The 20194-nt window shown below is 38.9% G+C and overlaps 1 protein-coding gene across 1 annotated transcript; it reads right to left on the bottom strand.

The window, feature by feature from the left end:
* Positions 1–9047: 9047 nt before the first annotated feature.
* alkbh1 (alkB homolog 1, histone H2A dioxygenase) lies at positions 9048–17707 on the bottom strand. The gene is made up of 6 exons (XM_067598083.1): positions 17547–17707; positions 15577–15685; positions 14298–14460; positions 13410–13500; positions 12574–12767; positions 9048–10499 (listed from the first exon to the last, which is right to left on the bottom strand). Exons 1-6 carry the CDS (start codon positions 17682–17684, stop codon positions 10136–10138), a joined length of 1059 nt encoding a protein of 352 aa, XP_067454184.1. The 5' UTR covers positions 17685–17707; the 3' UTR covers positions 9048–10135.
* Between the last annotated feature and the right edge of the window lie 2487 nt (positions 17708–20194).

A 20194-nucleotide genomic window follows, 5' to 3' on the forward strand; every position in this document is an offset into this window, starting at 1 on the left:
GAACCGGCAGGATAAAACTAAGAGGAAAAAACTAAAAATGATGAGAAATTCCAACTAGAACAACTAGTAAAAGGCCCAACTAGGATTGCAAAATGCTCCAGTACACAAATTGATCTGATATTTACTGACAAACCAGAAAGAATAACTAAAAGTTATAATTTAATCATTGGCTTATCAGATCATAACCTAACCCTATGTGCGAGAAAACTGACTAAAAGTAAATTTAAGACCAAGGCAACTAAGACAATGATCCTTCAAAGCATTCCCAGAGCTAAGCAAGAAGAATTTATTAATGAAATTAACAGCTTGAACTGGGATGATGCACTGTCCTCTGATGATTTGGACAATGGCTGTGATACTTTTACTCACAGAATCAACTCTGTGAGGGAAAGATTTAATGTGAGGATTCAGATAAAATCTAAAAATAAAAACAATTCACTGTGGTTTAGTGAAAATTTGTGGAAAGTAATGAAATCTAGAGATGCTGCACTAAGGAAGGCAATTAAAACTAGAAGAGACACCAACATGCTGATTTATAAAGGTTTAACAAAGGAACAAAGTTAAGAGCTAAGAGAAGCTAAAACTCGTTTTTATCAATATTTTGAATGAGGCAAAAGGCAACAGTAAATTGATCTGGAAAAACATTGATAATCTCACAAGGAGGGACCCAACATTTTTAGATTTTAAACTCAAAGTACAGGGAAAGTTAATTGACGATCATTTTACTGTTGCTTCTGTCTTAATTTTTTTTCTTGAGTCTGTATATGAGTTAGGAAAAAAATTATGAAAAAGAAACTGGATATTGTTCCTATAGATGCTACAGGTCAGGTTTTTGAGCTGGTAGAGACTAATGGTAAATAAAATCATCAGCTCCTTTAAAAAGCTCCAAAAGTAGAGATGCTTTCCAATTTGACACTATGTTTGTCAAATCACACAAAGATATTGTAACTCCCCCCATTGCTCATTTAATTAACTTGTCTGTTAAACACAGCTCCTTTCCTCATGACTGGAAATGTGCCTTTGTCACGCCTATTTTTAAATCTGGAGACCGCCTTCAAGCCAGTAACTACAGACCAATAAGTATGCTGCCAGTACTCTCAAAGGCTGCTGAGAAAGCTGTCATTAAACAACTGACAATTTCTTAATACAAACAACTTTGGTCTACATTGTACGCAATTTGGCTTTAGAGCAAATCATTCCATCGAAACTGCTACCTTGCACTTAATAGAGCAAATTAAATCAAGACTTATCAAGACGTATTTGGGCAATCAGCTTTTTCTGTGAAAGCCACAAGAACTGTAGTTCTATCAGTGCATTCAAGGCCAAACTAAAAAATGTAGTAAAGACCAATCAGCTGTGTGATCACTGAGTCTAGTTTACATTATTAATTTCTAGTTGACATTGTGGGTGTATGTGATGTGTTGTTGTGTGTAGCTTTGTATTTTGTATGGTGTGTTCTGTTTTTTTTTTGTTTTTTTTTGCTTTGTACTGTTTGTTATTGTGCTGTTGTATGTCTTGATTGTGGGGGACTATGGATGCAGTGCATCTTTAATGTTTAAAACTGCACACTGTCCCAATCAACAAATCAAATCAAAATCTTGAAATAGGTTTTTAGAGTTTAAGTTTGTTTGTTTAAGGTTTAGAGTTTGTTTTAACAGTTAATTCCTCCTTGATTTAAATGATGTTATCCTCATCATCCTTTTGATTTTTTTTATCTCCTCCCAAAACCTACAGTCAGCTGATTTAGTTACACTATCACATCTGATGTCCCTGTATGAATGAATGAAGGAATGTTTTCAGCAACTTGTTGGCCAAATGAATGTTAGTTTATTACACTGTCCTTTCCAACATGCATCTTGTTTTTTTCATTGGCTGTCACAGGTGCCTGTCACCTTCACAGCAGCATGCTGTGGCAGCTATATTTCACCTGCCTCATGTGGAATGGGGCCCCTAAGGTTAGTAAGTGAATTTTTATTTTCTTAAACATCATTAATTAGGGCCTGAGCCCCAAAGGGGTGAAGTCTTTCTTGTCTTTCTTGTCTTTCTTGTCTTTCTTGTCTTTCTTGTCTTTCTTGTCTTTCTTGTCTTTCTTGTCTTTCTTGTCTTTCTTTCGCTTCAATCCTAAATTTGACCCCTAAACATGCTCAAAAACTCACCAATTTTGGCACACACATCAGGTCTGGTGGAAAAATTTGATAAAATATAAAACTTAACCCCCAAAGTGCCAAAATGTGCTCTCTAGCGCCACCCATGTATCTAAAATGGCAGCCATGGCCCGTAGGAATATCGTAGAAAGATCGAACCAAAACTCAATTATTTGTCTCAACAAGACCTACGAATCATATGCAGACACCTCTGACCTAAATCCAACAGGAAGTCCACAATGCACTCATGAAAGAATGACTTTGCGCCAATTATGGACCCCCAAGAAACGCTGTCTCCTCTGAGGGTGTTAATGGTATCGGCTTCAAACTTTAATACATGACTTATGACACGGTGCTGAACAAGTTATTAAAAACTTTGTAATAGCTCGAACGGTTTAGATATTATAAGCCCTGAAAGTTGGAGTGCCATATTGAACCTTACAATGTAAACCAATGGGGAGGCAATCTCTGGGCATGGACTTTGTGCCAAACTGAGGTGTCTGACGTCTAAACTATAAGTCAGACCTCTTTCAAAACTGTATCAATGGATTTGCCAGTTCCTACTAAAATGTGATTTTCAATGTAAAATTTGGCCAAAGTCATGGGATTTATGAAAATATTTCCACTAGAAGACTGTTCTGAAATCCTGATCTCAATCTGACAGGGAGAGGGAGGGAAGAAAGGTGGGGGATGGGTGTGACAGTTGAATGCAGCTCAGTTTATATACTTACAGTACATTATATACAAACTTTGTATGATGTTTGGGGTACTTATCATTTATTTTACAATAATTGTAGGTCTTATATGTATAATCAGTTGTGGGGATGACCTATGAGGGGAAGGAAAAAAATGGAGTGAGGGTGACTGTTAAGTGATACAGTGCAGTAGAAAAATAAAATCACAACTAAATTTTGTAGCTCTGTACTGCAGTTTTTCCTTTATTAAGGTCAGAGCACCTAGCGGTTCGCTCACACTCTCCCTAAATATGAGTATTTTTCTGTGTCCAGCTGCAGTTACTTATTGTCTATACACACCTGACAGTACACGTCAATCAAACTTTGACCAGGTCATGTGGGTTAAAAGTCTTTACTTTTCTAAAAATAAGCTTGATGAAAATTAGGAAGTGAATTTCATTTACACACAAACTCATCAAAAGTTTTCAAATTATATATTCAAATTAAAGTGAATGGGCCCAAAACTTGCATAATTTTGATGACACAGGGGTGAGCAAGACAGACATGTCTCACCCTGCAGAAAATTGTCTTCCTCACACCGTTGAGATTTGATGTTTCGCCATGACAAAGGAAATTGCTATAACTTTATTGTACATGCTCCGGTCGCACCAAACTTTACATGTAAAGTCAGACCTGTCAGCCCAGGTCTGGAGACATCTTCATGCCTGTGACAGAAGCCCTTGGACTGCACCGCGCCCTGACGTGCACAAGGGTGTGAAGGCCCATTCAACGCTGCTTGCAGCTTTAATTGTACATGCTCCAGTCTGCACCAAACTTTACATGTTTGATAAGAGTCCCAGCCTGAACACGTCTACATGACAGTATTCCATCAGTGATGCGAACTGGCTGAATAGCGCCCCCTATGAAATTGCAGCAAAACAGCCCCAGCAGCAGGCTAAATAGTGGACAAGGAAGTGATGTTTAACTCCTTCCTGCCCTGTCTGAAAACAGCCCGGGTCTGAAAACATCTAAATGCCCGTGACAGAAGCCCTTCGACTGCTCCGTGCCCCGACGTACGCAAAGGGGCAAGGGCCCGTTCAATACTGCCTGCTGCTTTAATTAGTGTCTGGTTTTAAAGTGTAAGAGTATTTGCTATCATTACACTTAAGGACGTGTGTACATGTTTTTACATGTGACAGACAGTCATGGGATACATATGTAAGACTTTCATTTTATTTTTTTTAACTTATTTTATTTCCTTTTCTCAAGTGCAGTCGTACAGTACAATCAGCTTTTCAAATATTTACATTCATACAAATGTAAATGAAGCAATGTTAAGGGTCCGTTCATGATTTTTTTGACCTTCCATCATGTGTCCATCATTCTCCTCAGAGGGAAAGAAAAGAAATAATAGGTGACCATTTTGTCATGAACACCTCTGTCTTTAATTGTAACCTTGCTTATGTCTATTATGTTTTCCATATAATAGACATCCTTTATCTTCTCTCTCCATTGTGTCACTGTGGGGGGGCTGAGGTTTCAACCATGAGACTGTAATCATTTCTTTGGCCATTAAAAGAAGAATTCTCAGTAATGATATCTGACTATTGTTTTCTAAATTTTCTGGCAATATTCCTACAAGAAAGTAAGATGGTTCTAATGGCACCTCTATTTTTAAACATTTTTTTAATCTCATTTTGTATGTCATGCCAGTAACCTGACAGTTTTGGACAGTCCCAGAATATATGTGTATGGTCTCCCACCAGGCCGCAGCCCCTCCAGCAATGACCCGAGGTGCCCCCGCATTTTGAAGAAACAAGAGGTGTCCTAAAAAATCTCATTTTAATTTTCCATTTAAACTCCCTCCAAGTGGGGCTGTTGGTTACCTCGTGTCCCTCTCTACATGACTGTTCCCACTCTTCGTCTGTAATCACTGTGTTCATTTCCAATTCCCACTTTTCCTTAACATCCAAACTATTATCCATGGGATTGTCTTGTAGTATCTCATATGTGTGATGTGATCTTTTTGATAGTTCCTTGAATTGTCAGCATGAAAAAACGCTCTATATTTGATGGTGTGGTGCATAGTTTATCCCATTCTTGATGTGTCTGGTAATAATGTCTCAACTGTAGATACTTAAAGAAATCATGAGTTGAAAGATTGTATCTACGCTGAAGTTGTTCGAAGGACATTACAACTCCTCCTTCAAACAACTGGCACAGCATAATCAAGCCTTTTTCTTGCCATTTTTTGAATCCTGCTCCTAATCTGGATGGGGGAAAATCAGTGTTATTTGCAATCTTCATTGCTCTAGATGTTGACGTGGGGAGTTTCAACCTCCCTCTCACATTTGACCATATTCTCAAGGTATTCTTTATCCACTGGTTATTGATTTTATTTGCCCTCCAGGTATTTTTGTTCATAAACGGAATCGTGTCCAGAGGTATTTTTGGGCAATCATTCTGCTCCATCCCAACCCATATTGTGTCAATATCCCAAGAGATCCATGCAACCATTGATCTAAGCTGGGCTGCTTCATAATATTTTTTTCAATTTGGGCAAATTGAGGCCTCCCTTGTCTTTTGGGGTTTGTAATCTCTTAAACTTAACCCTAGGTGTTTTGTTTTGCCACATAAATTTAGATATTCATTTGTTAATAGTTTTAAAAGTAGAGGTAGGAACCTCTACTGATTAAGACTGAAACATGAACAGCAGCCTTGGTAAAATGTTCATTCGAATTGTTTCCACTCGTCCTGTTAATGATAGAGGTAGGACTTCCCATCTTGTAAGATCTGTTTTTATTTCACCCATCAGTTTCCCATAGTTAGCCTTAAAAAGCTGTGAAGTATCAGTTACAATAAGTTACAATTGTACAATAGTTACAATAATCCCCAAATATCTGAACCCATGGTTAGACCAGTGGAATTCGAATTTTCCAGCTAGTTGTGTAGGCTAGTGTCCCATCAACATCATTGCCTCGGACTTTGATTAATTTGGTAGCCTGACAATTTTCCGTATTCTTCTAGATTTTTAATCAGTGCAGGGACAGAGGATATTGGATCACTAATATATGTTAGTACGTCATTCGCATAGAGCGAAATCTTATGTTCTATGCCACCTCCATCCTTTATTCCTTTAATGTTCTCGTTTTGCCTAAATAAAGATGCCAGAGGCTCTATATTTATAGCAAAGAGCAAGGGACTGAGACAATCTCCCTGTCGGACCCCCTTTTCAAGGTAGTAAAAATCTGAGCAGCATCCGTTCACTTGTACACGTGATTTTGGATTTGCATATATGACTCTTACCCAGTCCACAAATGGATGGATGGATGGAATCCCATAGCAGTTAATGTTTTATTGAGAAATTGCCAATTCACTGTATCAAATGCTTTCTGTGCATCAAAACTAACTGACATAGAGTTTTGTCTGTTTCTCTTTGCACATGTTATAATATTTAAGGTTCTTCTTATGTTATTTGCTCCTTGTCTGTCAGGAATAAAGCCTGTTTGGTCTGGGTTAATCAGTTTTGTTATAATCTTTTGCATCCTCCTTGCCAAAAATACCAGTCAGCAACTTTTGGTCATTACATAACAGGCTGATAGGCCTGTATCCCTCACAAAGTGTAGGGTCTTTCCCGTCTTTATGAATCACTGATATGATTGCCTCTGACCATGTGTGGGGAGGATCATTTTTAGAGAGAACATAATTAAAGACTGTGGTGAGGACTGGTACTAGATCATCTATAAAGCATTTGTAAAACTCTCCCGGGAGTCCATCCATGCCTGGCGACTTATTATTTTTTAGGTTTTTTTATGGCTTCTCGTGTTTCAGTTTCTGTAATCTCTGCTACCTTTTTCTGCGCTTCATCCTCTGACAGTGAAGGCAAATGTAGATTAGTGAGAAATGTTTCAGTATTATCATTTGTGTTTGATTTAGGTTCTTTGTATAGTTTTTTGTAAAAGGATGAAAAAGCCTCAGCTATTTCCTTTTTATGATATACCATTGTTTTAAGTCTGGGGTGTACAATCCTTGGAACCATACAGCTGGCCTGAGCTTTGCGGAGTTGGAAGGCTAACAAACGGCTAGCTCTGTTCCCCATCTCATAATATCTCTTTTTAGAGAATCTCAAGGCCCCTTCCGCTTTATATGTAAGAAGTTTATCTAGGGCCTTCCTAGTTTCTTTTAATTCTAGTAGGGTGTTACGAGTGCCTGTATTTTTGTGCTCTATTTCTGTTTGATTTTATTTTCTAACTTAATCTGTTCTTCCAGTCTTATTTTTTTTTAATCTTGATGCAATCTGGATCATTTTCCTCCTAGTGACTGCTTTAGCTCTGTCCCAAAGGATCGCTGGTGTTACCATCCCATTATCATTTGTCTCTAAATATTCTTAGGTTTTGTTTTAGTTCATGCACTACTGCTGTATTTGTCAATAATGACACATTCAGCCTCCAGTATCTAAAGAAGTTTTCTTTACCTAAATCTATATTTAATATGACAGGGGCATGATCGCTCAGTGTGATTGATTCAATGTGACAATCTACTACTTTATATAAATATTGTTGAGAGATACAAAAAAAAATCAATTCTGGAATAACTGTTATGGACATTGGAGAAGAAACTAACTTTTAGCTCTCCAAGGGTCAACAAGTCCTAATTCAGAAGTCCTATCATTAAGTATCTTGTTTTTTTTTTTTTTTAGTTTGTGGTCCCTTTTCTGTTGGTGTTTTATCTAATTCACCATCTTGCACAGCATTAAAGTCCCCCCCCTACCACGATCATGCCCCTGGCGTTGTTGGCAATGATATTTGCAATTTCTTTGAAGAAGTTCTGATCAACCTCATTTGGGGCATATAAATTCACAATAGATATCTCCACATCGCCTATGCTGCCAACTACCATGACAAACCTCCCCAGTTTGTTCTGGATAACTTTTTCTGAAGAAAAGGCTAATGTCTTGTTTATTAAAATTGCTACACCCTTTTTTTTTTTTTTTAAACCAAATGAAGCATAGTATACATGGCGTACCCATTCCCTTTGTAATTTCTTATGTCCAAACAGAGTGGTACATCCTGTCAGCCGAGGGATTTCCTATCTGTGCAGCTGAACACAGCAGCTCCTCTACGGACTGTTTCACCCGGATGGTACCGGTGTCTCTTCCGCAGGTTTCACTTCACTCAGCTTGCCGACAGATCTGCTGCTTCTTCCCACTTCTTCCCACTTTAACCTTCTTTCCGGTCATGCTGCAGCTAATGCGCCGCTAGCCTTAGGAGCGTCGCCACTTCCCGTGTCCGTTGTTTCAACTTTAAATCCCTCTAGCATTTCATATAGTGTTATGGTTGTAATTTGTAGTAGCACAGTGTGCGAGTAAATTATTTCTCCACTTCACACATATTTTTAGGGGCAAATGCGAGTGAAATACTCACACTGTAGAGCCTAATGACCATACACATTTCAATCAAACTTTGACCAGGTCATGTGGGTTAAAAGTGTTTACTTTTCTAAAAATAGATTAAAAATAGGAAATTAATTTGTTTTACACACAAACTCAAGACTTTTCAATTTACTAATTGAAAATCAAGTGACCGGGCTCAAAACAGGTGTGAGCAACTCAGCCTTATATGACACACATCATCTGATTCACATGAAATTTTCAAGGTGTGCTCTACAGTTGATATACAGCAACATGATGTTCGCTTAATGGGTGTTTTATAGCACCATATAGTGGACTCAGGAAATTATATTTAACTCCTTCATGCAATGTTAGATAACAGTGAAAAACTAAAATTACACGTCTTTGTCCAGCAAGTACTCATAACAATGTACATTTAAACGTATATCACATAGAAGTGCAATCACATAGATTCCCAATTGGAGACGAGCTTTGTGATTCATCTGCTTCCAGAAAGTCCCAGAGAACGCCATTTTATTGACGTGATTGGTGCTACTGGTGGCTCGATCACTGTGATTGGGATTGTGATGGCCTGATGACATGTCATCATGCACGCTGCGGCTCGATGTGTGCGGAGGCGCAAGGGCCCGTTGAACGCTGCTTGCAGCTTTAATTGTATTTTGCCTTTAGTGGCTAACAAAACATAATGCTAAACATAAATGCTCCCCAAAATTTTGAGTGAAATTAAATCTCATGAGCACTGTAAAGAACAAATTGTCTAGCAAGAGAACTCCAAATGACCTTTTTACAACCGTGAATATAAAAGCAGTCAAAGATGAGTTGAAGAGGACATAAAACATTTTATTCACACTTCAAACACAGTATTCCACTCATATCACACTGCCATACAGAGAATTTTATCTGTTAGCATTCACACAGCAGGCTCCATGTTGATATCTCTAGTATAAACTTGAATGCATCTGTATCCTCAAAAAATATTTTAGCAACAATAATGTATGTAGAAACTTAAACATTCCTTTACAGAAACCAATTTTAACCTCAACTTTTGAAATTTATGTTTCTTTACATGTAGAAAAATACTTTTCATAGAGACCACCTTTTCCCTGACCATAGAACGGTGTAGTCTAAGTACTGTATTTGGTTTGTGACTTTATTGTCATGTTAACTTTGCACTCTAGCACTCTGAATTTGGATTTCCAGATTTGAGTACAAACATAGCTCTTTATATACAAAGTCTTCCAATTCTACTAACTTAATCATATTAAATATTTGGAAGCAAATTCTTTGTAATTAATGACTAGGTGAAGTCTCTGACCCACAGGCAGCAATCTTCTTTTCTTGTTTGTTGTAGGGCTTTTTCATTCAGTCTAGTCTTCAGCAGTGAAACTGATAATGAGTTGGACAGAAGTCACCTGACTGGGTGGACAGTCAACATTTAACTTGCATATGTTTGGGGACAATATAAAAAAAATGCTTAGTCATATTGAGAATATAAGCAGTAAGGTTGTAAACACCCTGAAAACCAAACACCAGTATTTTGACCTTAAAGACTAACTATGTACTGAAGTTCTTTGAGAAATTTACGATGTAGCACAAAGTAGATATCTAGAAGAAACATCAGGCTTTGGAGGCACACAATCCTCATCAGTAGGATCAGTGCATTGTTGGTTTGACTCTGCACATTAGATTTGAGAGCAGACCTGACTGAAGTGGCTTTCTTGCAAAGGAGGATTTTTTTTTTTACCTGGTATGAATGCCCTCTAAGACAGCATATTCTACAGCAGGTACCTGTTTCAGACTAGCTGTTACAGCATGTGACCTGTTTCATGTCTCTACAGTATCAAGTCACTGCTACTACTGCTCTTCCCACTCTCTCCATCTGCTCCTCTGTCATGGTACCCCTCTGTCTAGCATCTAGCATCATTCCTTTGGTGAAGAGGGGGTGTTTCTGGGAAGCTCTGCCCTGGCCCCAGCACCTGTCTGACAGTCACATTCACCCTGGAGCTCTGGATGTACCTTGAGCACAGCACCCAGTCCTCTCCCGACACCGGCACTACCACAGTGCTGTTCAGCAGGGAAGAGTCCCGACTGCAGCCTTCTATCTCTAAAGCTGTTTGCCCCTGGGGTGCTGGGACGATGCATGGCACTGCATGGTAAAGGAGGCGGCTCTGTCCCGACATCACCATCATGTCCCCGCTGTGCATGTACATGGCAGTGGGGGGGTCCTGCCTATGGATGCCACCCAATAGGAAGATGGCTGACTGCCCAAAACTATCAGAAAAGATAACACAAAGTGAGGGGGTGGTAATATCTAATTACTTTTAGCACCTTTGAGCACCTCTAACATCTCAATCACTCACAAAACTTTGCACATGCGTCAAAAGTGGCATAACTTGATATCTGACTCCCTGAGGGTGCCCCATAGAAAATTTCAAAGTCAAAGCACTTACCTTTAAATTTGACATATGTATGAAATTTGGTATGCAGATGTAACATCCAGACTTAAAAAAAAGCTTCTTGGAGCCATACCCTAAGTCCCACAGGAAGTCAGCCATTTTAAATTTACTTTGCATTTTTTTTCACGAAGTGAAGCCATTGACAGGTGTTGTATTTTAACAGACTCCTCCTAGAGATTTAACCCGAGCAACTTCAAATTTGGTAGGTTACATCTAAAGACCTTTGTGATGCTAAACTGCAAAGTTTTACAGTTTTCATGGAACATGTGCTGGACAATTTTACAGTGTCCAATCCACCCCCCATTTCTCAGGCTTGAACACATCTACATGTCAATACTGAGTCATAGTCATAGCGCCCCCTATTGACAACAGGAAGTCTGCCTTATGTAACAAATGTCATCTGACTTACATGAAAATAACAGTGTGATCTACACTTTATACAGCAACATGAAGTGTAATTGGTGGGTGTTCTCTAGCGCCACATAGTGGACAGAAAGTGTCCAATATTCATGAAAATGTATATCCATGTCAGTTACCCTCTAGTAAATGCATTGCTGCATTAATATTTCACTTATGTAGTATTGTCTACGGGTAACAGGAAGTGATGCCTAAATGACAAATAGTTCAAATATATACACAATTTCCAATGTCATCTCCAGCGCCACGTACTGCGCACAGGAATTATTTTACCCATTCACACAGTGTCTGATGATCCTGAAATTTAAGAGCCGTGTCAACAGAACTCCAGTAGCAATACCATGCCTGCTGCTCCCTCCGACACACACAAGGCCCATTCATCACTGCTTGCAAATTAAATTTTTGTTTTTCATTTTAGGCTTTGGTCTACAAGTGTGAAGATAACATTTGCACATAGTTGTTTGATAAAATCACCCAGAAACAAATAGTTCTGTTTTTCTGTGCAATTGAGACTTTTTTTGTTTGTTTTTTTACCTAATGCCTTGGGCTACAAATGTGAAAACAGTAATCATTTGCACTAGCTTGTTTTTGTGGAAAATCGATGAAATGTGAAAATCTTTTTACTTTTTCTTTTGACTTCATCTCATAACTTTTTATTATGTCAAGTTATGTCATTGTAGCACAAATATTCAAATAGCCCATGTTATGTGCTGAAAAAAAATGACAAATTACTTGCTTGTAATTTTCATTACTGAATTACAAATACAAATATTTATATGTTAAGAGAGTCGAGGCACCAGTTATAGGAAAAAAATGGCTCACACCCCAGAGGGTTAAAAAGCAGCTGAAGACTCATCTATTCAAACTGGCCTTTGTCTTGCCTCATGCTATCTTGTGTTTGCAATTTTGTGTGCTTTTTTTAAGGTCTTTTGTTGCTTATCTTTTGGGGCGGCTGTGGCTCAGGAGGTAGAGCGGGTCGTCCACTAAACGGAAGATCGGTGGTTCGATTCCCGGCTCCTCCAGTCCACATGCCGATGTGTCCTTGGACAAGATACTTAACCCCAAATTGCTCATGATGGCTGTGCCATCAGTGTATGAATGTGTGTGAATGGTTAGTTTCCTCTGATGGACAGGTTGGGACCTTGCATTCAGCGTATGAATGTGTGTGAATGGGTGAATGTGTAAAAGCGCTTTGAGTGGTCAGAAGACTAGAAAGGCGCTATACAGTCCATTTACCATTTACTTATGTTTTATTGTTTGTATTTTCTGAACTGTTTTTATGGTTGTGAAGCACTTTGTGTCCTTGCTCTGTGAAAAGTGCTACGCTAAATAAACTTTACTTAATTACTTTTTTTTACCACATTAGAACAGCCTGAATTGCTGATACAATAGAAAACAAAACAACTGTAATGGCATTCTAAAAAACATAAAATTTCCTTCTCTGTGGTACTTTGTTTATTCTCCTCTCTCACCTGAATGACAGCAGCGGCTGACTGTGATCTAGTTCTGATTCATCCACATGTATCCCCAAAGAAGAATCAGATCTGTAGTAGTTCAGGATACCAGCCTCTGCATTGAACCCTGAGAAGCCGCAGGCAGTTGTTACTTGGTAGGACAGGGAGTGGAGATCAGCCGGAAAAGGAGAGTAATGGTTTGCAGAGTAAGTCTGTGAATGGAACAACAAAGAAAACATTTGGACCTTTTACACAAGAAAAGCTACGCAGAGATATGCTGTAAGGGGCTGCGAAATGTTAAATAACACGATTTTCTTTTAATATATTTTAATAAAATTGGAAGTCTTATTTTTGTTGGAAGTCCTCAAGTCCTCTAAACAAAAATAAGACTTCCAGGCCAAATCTTTTAAAAATAAAAGCACCATCTCCACACTAAAAAACTTAGTTGGCATGTATGACTAATTTAAGGGGCCTGTAGATGTTCTTTCTGAAATGACAGTACTTATTGCTACTTATTGCCATACTTATAGTATTTCTTTTAGCACTTAAAATTCTTTGCTTTTATTTTGAAAGTCAGGGGTGGAGATTGACAGTCCTTTTGTTTCTGGAACAAATCTACACTGTGTTTAGTGTAGTTACCCCGTTGATGTCAACCTATATACTGCAAGTCCGGACACTAAGTTTGTGATCATATTTCAACATCCACATTGTATGTTAGACGTTTGATGTAAATGAATATACTGATGAACTATATATTTATGATCAAAAATTGGTATTCATATTTACATTTAAAACTTTACATCAAATACATCCTCTCTACAGGATCCTCTAACACAGCAGGGTGTGTTTCTTACTTTGGTATCCCAGTTGTAATGATAGCCCAGGGTGACCCAGCGTAGCCTCTCCAGTAGAGTTTTAGGCTGTCTCTTTCCAGAGGGAGGAAGACTGGAGGTGATCAAACACAGAGCGCACTTACAGATGCAGGCTGCTGGTGCCAGGACCAGTACACTATCACTAAGCATGTAAACTGCATGTGGTCTGAAAGTTGATATAACCTCTTATATCTGTTAGCAGTGAAAATAGCAACTTCAGAAACGTGTAAATTACAGCTTCGAGTTTAAGAAGACCAGCCATTAATATCTGTCTGAGGGGATATTTACAAGGAAGTTGGACTTATTTTGTCTCTATACAGTCAAATTGTTTTTACATTTCCATATTTAACAAAAGGGCCACAAAGAGGTTTTATGCTGTAAAAACGTTTTCTGTCTGTTGTTCTGTGTCTGTTGCTCCTCATGGTTTAAAAGTAAGACTAACTTAAATTAGAAACCAACCCAGAATTCAGTTCAGAATGTTTCATGGCAGCATGTTGCATAGCAGAAAAGTAGTTGATAAGAGCACAGGCAGCAGGTTGACTTCCTACAGTCTTATAATTAAACAGTGACAGTTGGATTCCCCAAGGCTATATAAACAGGAGTTCTATCAAGCTGTACTAAGAAAATGTTAAATTTCATGTGGAGCAACAATTTAAAAGAAAAGTTCGACATTTCGGGAAATATGCTTGTTTGCTGTCTTACTACATGAGAAAATGTGTCCAGTATAATCTGTGATGTGATAGCGACAGCACGAAGGCTGGAAGCAGAGGGAAACTGCTGGCCTAGCTCCACCAGGAGTGAAAAACAAATAGATGCTTGAGGTTTAAGTAAGTGGGATTTGTTAGAATGAAGAAGTAAAGGTACTCTCACCTGAGGCTGTGTACACTCTTGCCCCAGATGTCCTGGGTGTCAGAGGGAGACATGTGCATGTCCAGGTTGCAGACATTGGGCTTCTGAGGGTAAGTCTTCAGACACTGTCTGACCCAGAATGACTGAGAACCCAACAGGAAAGGGTTGGATATAAAGATGAACCCTGAAGAAGCCATAAATGAAGTGGGGAAAGTGAAAAATCATATGCCATGTTTCAACCGCGGGAACTTTCCCCAGGTACTAAGAACCTTTTGAGGAACTCCGTTCCTTGACCTGCATTTCCACCAGGGGGACATCCTGTACAAAAGTACAGGAATGTTGAGTGGGTTTTGCAGGATGACCATCACTGATTGGTCAAACACTTGAGTGTCAACTTGTGTACTGTGTCATTCATTAAAAAAGCAAGTGCTCTAGGATCAATTTAGGTCCAGTTTAAGGACAAGGGGAGGATATTTCTCTTTGTTTAATACCATTAAAGATAACGTTAGACTTTGTTGTCAGCTTCCCAAGTCATTTAAAAAAGATGAGAAAAAAAAGAGAGTGCGAGCAAGCTCAGAGCACAAGCTCAAGCACAAGAAAGAACGAAAGAGAGAGAGAGAGCAGCTGTGGTCTGAATAAGATATATTTTCCTGCTCTGCATTTCTCCTTTTCATTCATTCATTCATTACATCCAACTCATGCAGCAGTAAGTACAAAGAACAACAGGACAAATCTGTGTTGTTTTTTCCTCCACTACAGCACGGCTGCAATTTTTTAAATTCCTCATGGGTCTAATTTGCATGATCTACCTGGTTCCTCAGCTGTGGTGGAAACTCAAACTGGACTGCACAACAGGAACTTAAAGTTCCAAATTTAGTCCCTGAGATTAGTTCCTCTGGGTCCTAAGTACCTGGAACTTTTGGTCAAAACGGGGCTAAAAATGCATTCTAACTGGGGAGCTGTGGTAGCAAACATGACAATGTACGGCAGTATACTATAATGAAAGAAGATGCTCATCCAGAGTAAAACAATTAAAGGAAAATCTTATTGACTTTGTGTAGAAATATAATGAATGCAAAAGCTTCCATACAAATCAAGAGGGCTCATGGTTTGATGAAAATGATGTGAATCATATGCTATGGCCCTCACAGTCAGCAGATCTAAACCCAACTGAACACCTGGGAGAGTTTGGAGTGACATCAGTTTTTTTCTGAACTTTGATTTGGTGGGGTTAACTCTTGACATTTGAGTTTGATTTTTGGTAAAGAACTATCTGCCCCTCTGTCAGTTCTGTGTTTACCTTGGTAGCCCTGCAAGCCAAAGGCTCTCCAGTTTCTGACAGGCTGTAGTCCAACCCTGGCAGCCTCCACATCACTCACTGCAGCAGGGTCCAGTTTAGCTGGAATTATCTGTCAAACACACACACAACCACAGGGTTGTTAATTTTCAGTTTTACTACAGTGGCTGATGTAATATTCAGTCTAGCCATAGCTTTTTCTCCCAATCAATCCCTTTTATATAAAGTATAGGCCAGAAACCTGACCAGAAAAATAGAGACTGTAAAATCAAATGAAACCCAATACAACATTTATGCCACAAATACAACCTGAAACTTTTAATATTGCTGTCTGTGTTAGGGATTTGTTCACTCCACTAGAGCTTTTTTGAGGTTCTACAGCAGTTTGTGGTGGTGTTGCATTACACTATACTGTCAGGTTTCTCCAATATTTTTCCAGGTTTTGACTAAACTTCTGTTGGATTCTCTAAGCACTGCTGTTTTTCTTTCTTAACTCTAAGAGTTAAGTGCTTCTGACTCTATATCCATTATGCTTCACATTGAAGGGCTGAAGGGCTAAGTACAAACATCCACCAAGCTATTATCATGGCTGCTATCACACTGCCGCTTAAATTAATAATCTACAGCCTATGGTCAGTCTGGCCAGTGTTGACAACTTTTTGTTTGTATGGCCAGACATAGCTGGATGTCAGAACATGTATGTGTGGATCTGGAACTACTTAAGATTAAACACAATAATAAGACCACAGATCTTGTTAATGAATACTATAGTTATAGGGGCTGCATGTACATGGGCTATTTGCAGATTTTTACTGATGGATGGTCTGCAGTTATAATTCCTAGTTACCAGTTGGGAATTAGTAAAAGAACATATTATTTGAGTCTGAATACAATTGAACTGTTTATAATGGCATCAGAGTGGGCTGAGAATGTGAGATCAACGAAAACACTGATATGTAAGGACGATGTGTCAGCACTCACAAGCCTTGAGACAAATAATGCAAGAAATTATTAGGATCAACTTTATTGACTCTTGTTTGCCAATTGAAGATAGTTAATCAAGGGGAAAATGTCATTCAAGTGGGTGCCTCTGCATTCAGGCATCCTGTGAAACAAAAAAAGTAGTCAGAGGGGAAAAGCAAGGTGTGGAAAAGGTAAATCAACAGCGGCAACAGTATTGGGATAACGCAGCAAAAAGACGACATTTACACCCAATCCAAAGTAAAGTAGGTATGGTAAGTAGTACAGGAACAAACAAGAAAGAACGTGAAGTGACAATATGCAGACTGAGCACAGCAACATTAACAGTACACTTTTTATTAAAGGAAAACAACCAATGGGGCATTGTGATCAGTATCATGACAGAGAGACAGTGGGATGTGTTTTAGTATCATGCAGAATGTATTAAGAAGCCAAACAAAAAATTGTTGCAATCTTGCAGAGAGCAGGGTCAGTAGTAGCCTATGTGGAGGGCAGGAAGTGGATAATTGTGTCTCTGAGAGCAACTGGACTGCGAAGTCCACTCTAAAAGTGCGAGAAGGTGGCCATAACGCAAAGTCACGGAAGAAGAAAATTTAACATCTTGGTGATTTCCCTGTCATCCACGACCAATATCAATTTCAAAGACTAGTCTGTGACTGCAATCTCTGACCGTTCTGTTAACAGGGTGTTTTTGAAGACCTTTCCGAATCTAGTTTATAACCTACTTTTAGGTTCATTTTGATAATACTTCTGTACTTTCACTTGAGCATAATTTTGAATGCAAATGGTATGAGTACCGCTGCCTCCGCTAGTATAATGTAAAATTTCACATGGTCTTGGGTTTCGCAAGTACTTTTTTTTTTTTTTTTTTTTAAAGCCCCTAGAGGGTCTTTTCAATTCTGAATGCGTGAGACGACAACAATCCGTCAGACTCAGGATCACGATTCTTGTGAACGGCTCCTAAGTTTTTCTTGGTTTGTCATTTCCCTCACCTTGTCGCTCGGCACACCTTTGGAGAAATCAATTACATCGCTGAAATCCGGCGGAGGGTTTCTGCGCTTGTACAATTTGAATATTTTTCTAAATGCATCTTCTCCGGTCTCCACCATGGAGGTTGCCATCTTGGCCATGACGTCACGTATCTAACCGTCTTCTTCTTCTTCTTCTTCTTCTTCGCGGTTTTTGGCCAATTGCAATACCAACTTACAGGTGCTTAGTTTACATCTCCCTCGTACAGTTTGATGTTCTCTAGTTTTTTTTTTTTTGTTTTCTTTTCTTAATGTTTCATTACTGGTTTTTCATATTTGAACATATTCAAAAGATTACAAAATGGCTGTATCAGTGTAAGAATATGAAAGATGTATATATGTCCATTTGTAACGTACGAAATGTTCAATAAAAATAAATAAATATTTAAATAATATAGCTGCATACTGCCACCCACCATACTGGAATATTTAGTAACTCACGGGATCCACTTTACAAGTGCCTACTCAAAAACAACAACAACAACAACAAAAAATTACTATATTCTGTTAAACAGTCTGATGTATGAATACGTGTTCAGCAGTTTCAGTTGTATTGCAATGTGCACATGCTTGTGACTTTCCTTTTCCCGATAGAAATAGTGTCTTATTTAAACCAGTGTGATAGAATCTCAGTCTAGAGAGCACTACCTCCTCTCTTCTATTTCTTCCCTTAACACTCTGTGTTCAAATTGTTTTCTGTATCCTATAGTATATTCTGCCCGTACTGTCCTCATCCCACTTTTTCTGCCGAAGATCCAATCATTTCTTTGTAATTAGTGCTTTATCTTTTCCTTTTCCAAACAGAATGTCCATTATGTCTCTTAGTTAGTGCTATTTTTGCCATCCTATCCACAAATTTATTATCCTTAAATCCCATATGTGCAGGTACCCAACAAAACTCTACCACAAGTCCAATTCTCTGAATTCTAAAGAAACGACAAAATTTCAAACAATAAATTTTCCCTAACTGATTTCAAGCCCTGTAAGCTCAGAAGAATGAATCTGAAATTGTGGGATGTAGACTCCTGTTCCTACATGATCTTTCTGGTCTTTTGAGTCATCAGTAAATGTCTGTAAGTAATTATAATGGGTATTCTGAAGAATAACCACACACACCTCTACGCACATCAGATTGATTGGTATTCTGCTTTTTATTAACGACACATCGGGGTAGTCATCAAAGCCTCTTTTCCAACTTTCTTTTGAGCAAAAGTAGCATCTCATATTTTATTCTCGAGACACATTTAGTGCAAACGCTGTTTTGTAACAGTAAAAAAACGAAACTGTGTGACCATTTACGAGGTGAGATAGGCAGAAACTCAATTTCGCAAATCTATTCGAAAGGCACTATTAACATGTTACGAACTAAATATCTAAAATTCCCCATAACTCCCAAGGCAAAATAAATCCACTTTAAAATTTAAATGGAGTGTATCCATCCAGTGAATTGACAAAGATTTGGAATTGAAACAAACATCTGTGTATATTCTGATGACACTGAAATTACTGATCATCTATTTTTCCCATGTGTGTATTTTGAAGTCTTATGGCTTAAAGTATATGACTGGCTTCACCCAAAGGTTTATCAACTTGAAAACTTTGTCATGGACAATAGTAAAGATGACCTTCTGGTTAATAAAACCCTTATTCTTGGTAAATTTTATATACACAAATCAAAGTCTATGAGAGTGAAACCAAGTTTTAATGTTTCAGGTTGGGGAACTGTGTTTCTTGGACAGTAATGAGCAGCACGGGGCCTCCACAGGGGACTGTACTGGCTCCATTCCTGTTCACATTGTATACCTCGGACTTCAAATACAACTCTGAGTCCTGCCACATCCAGAAATACTCGAATGACACTGCTATTGTGGCGTGTATCAGGGATGGACAGGAATTCGAATACAGGGATCTAATAACAGCCTCCAATGACTGGAGTTGAAAAAACCATCTTCAACTGAACACTTCAAAAACAAAGGAAATGATCACGGATTTCCGCAGGTCTAAGCCCCCTCTGGAACCAGTGAAAATCTGTGGGGTGGACATTGAAGTGGTGCACACCTACAAATATCTAGGGGTCCTTGTGGATGACAAGCTGGACTGGCCCCCTAACACCGACGCCCTCTACAGGAAGGGGCAGAGCCGCCTGTTCTTTCTGCGGACACTGAGGTCCTCTGATGTGTATGTGGAAATGATGACCATGTTCTACCACACGGTGGTGGCCAGTGCACTCTTTTTTGCTGCAGTGTGCTGGGGAGGCAGCCTTACAGACAAAAACACTAAGCGATTAGACAAGCTGGTCAAAAAAGTGGGCTCAGTGCTGGGCAGGAGATTGGACCCGCTAAGATCTGTGGTGGAGAGAGGCACACTGACCAAACTGAGAGCTATAATGGACAATAGCAGACACCCTCTCCACAGCCTCCCTGGAGCGACAGAGGAGTAGCTGCAGCAGTCCGGTCCTCTCATTGTGCTGCAGAAAGGAGCAATTCAGGAGATCCTTCGTCCGCACAGCAATAAGACTGTTCAATTCCTCCTGAATTGACTGGATAGTTCTTTGTTTTTATATTCTTATATTTTGATGATCTCTTGACAATTTGAATTTCCCTTCGGGGATC

This window comes from Thunnus thynnus, chromosome 8 (genome assembly GCF_963924715.1).
Source record: "Thunnus thynnus chromosome 8, fThuThy2.1, whole genome shotgun sequence".
NCBI classification, from domain to species: Eukaryota; Metazoa; Chordata; class Actinopteri; order Scombriformes; family Scombridae; genus Thunnus; species Thunnus thynnus.

What these genes read in the sequence shown, in the direction of transcription:
- alkbh1 (XM_067598083.1), bottom strand. Translation starts at nt 17,684, where the DNA reads ATGGCCAAGATGGCAACCTCCATGGTGGAGACCGGAGAAGATGCATTT. An exon ending in AAGAGTGTACACAGCCTCAG is followed by an intron (nt 13,501 to 14,297) that starts GTGAGAGTACCT and finishes GATCACCTCCAG; the next exon opens with TCTTCCTCCCTCTGGAAAGA. An exon ending in CAGCCGCTGCTGTCATTCAG is followed by an intron (nt 10,500 to 12,573) that starts GTGAGAGAGGAG and finishes CTTTTCTGATAG; the next exon opens with TTTTGGGCAGTCAGCCATCT.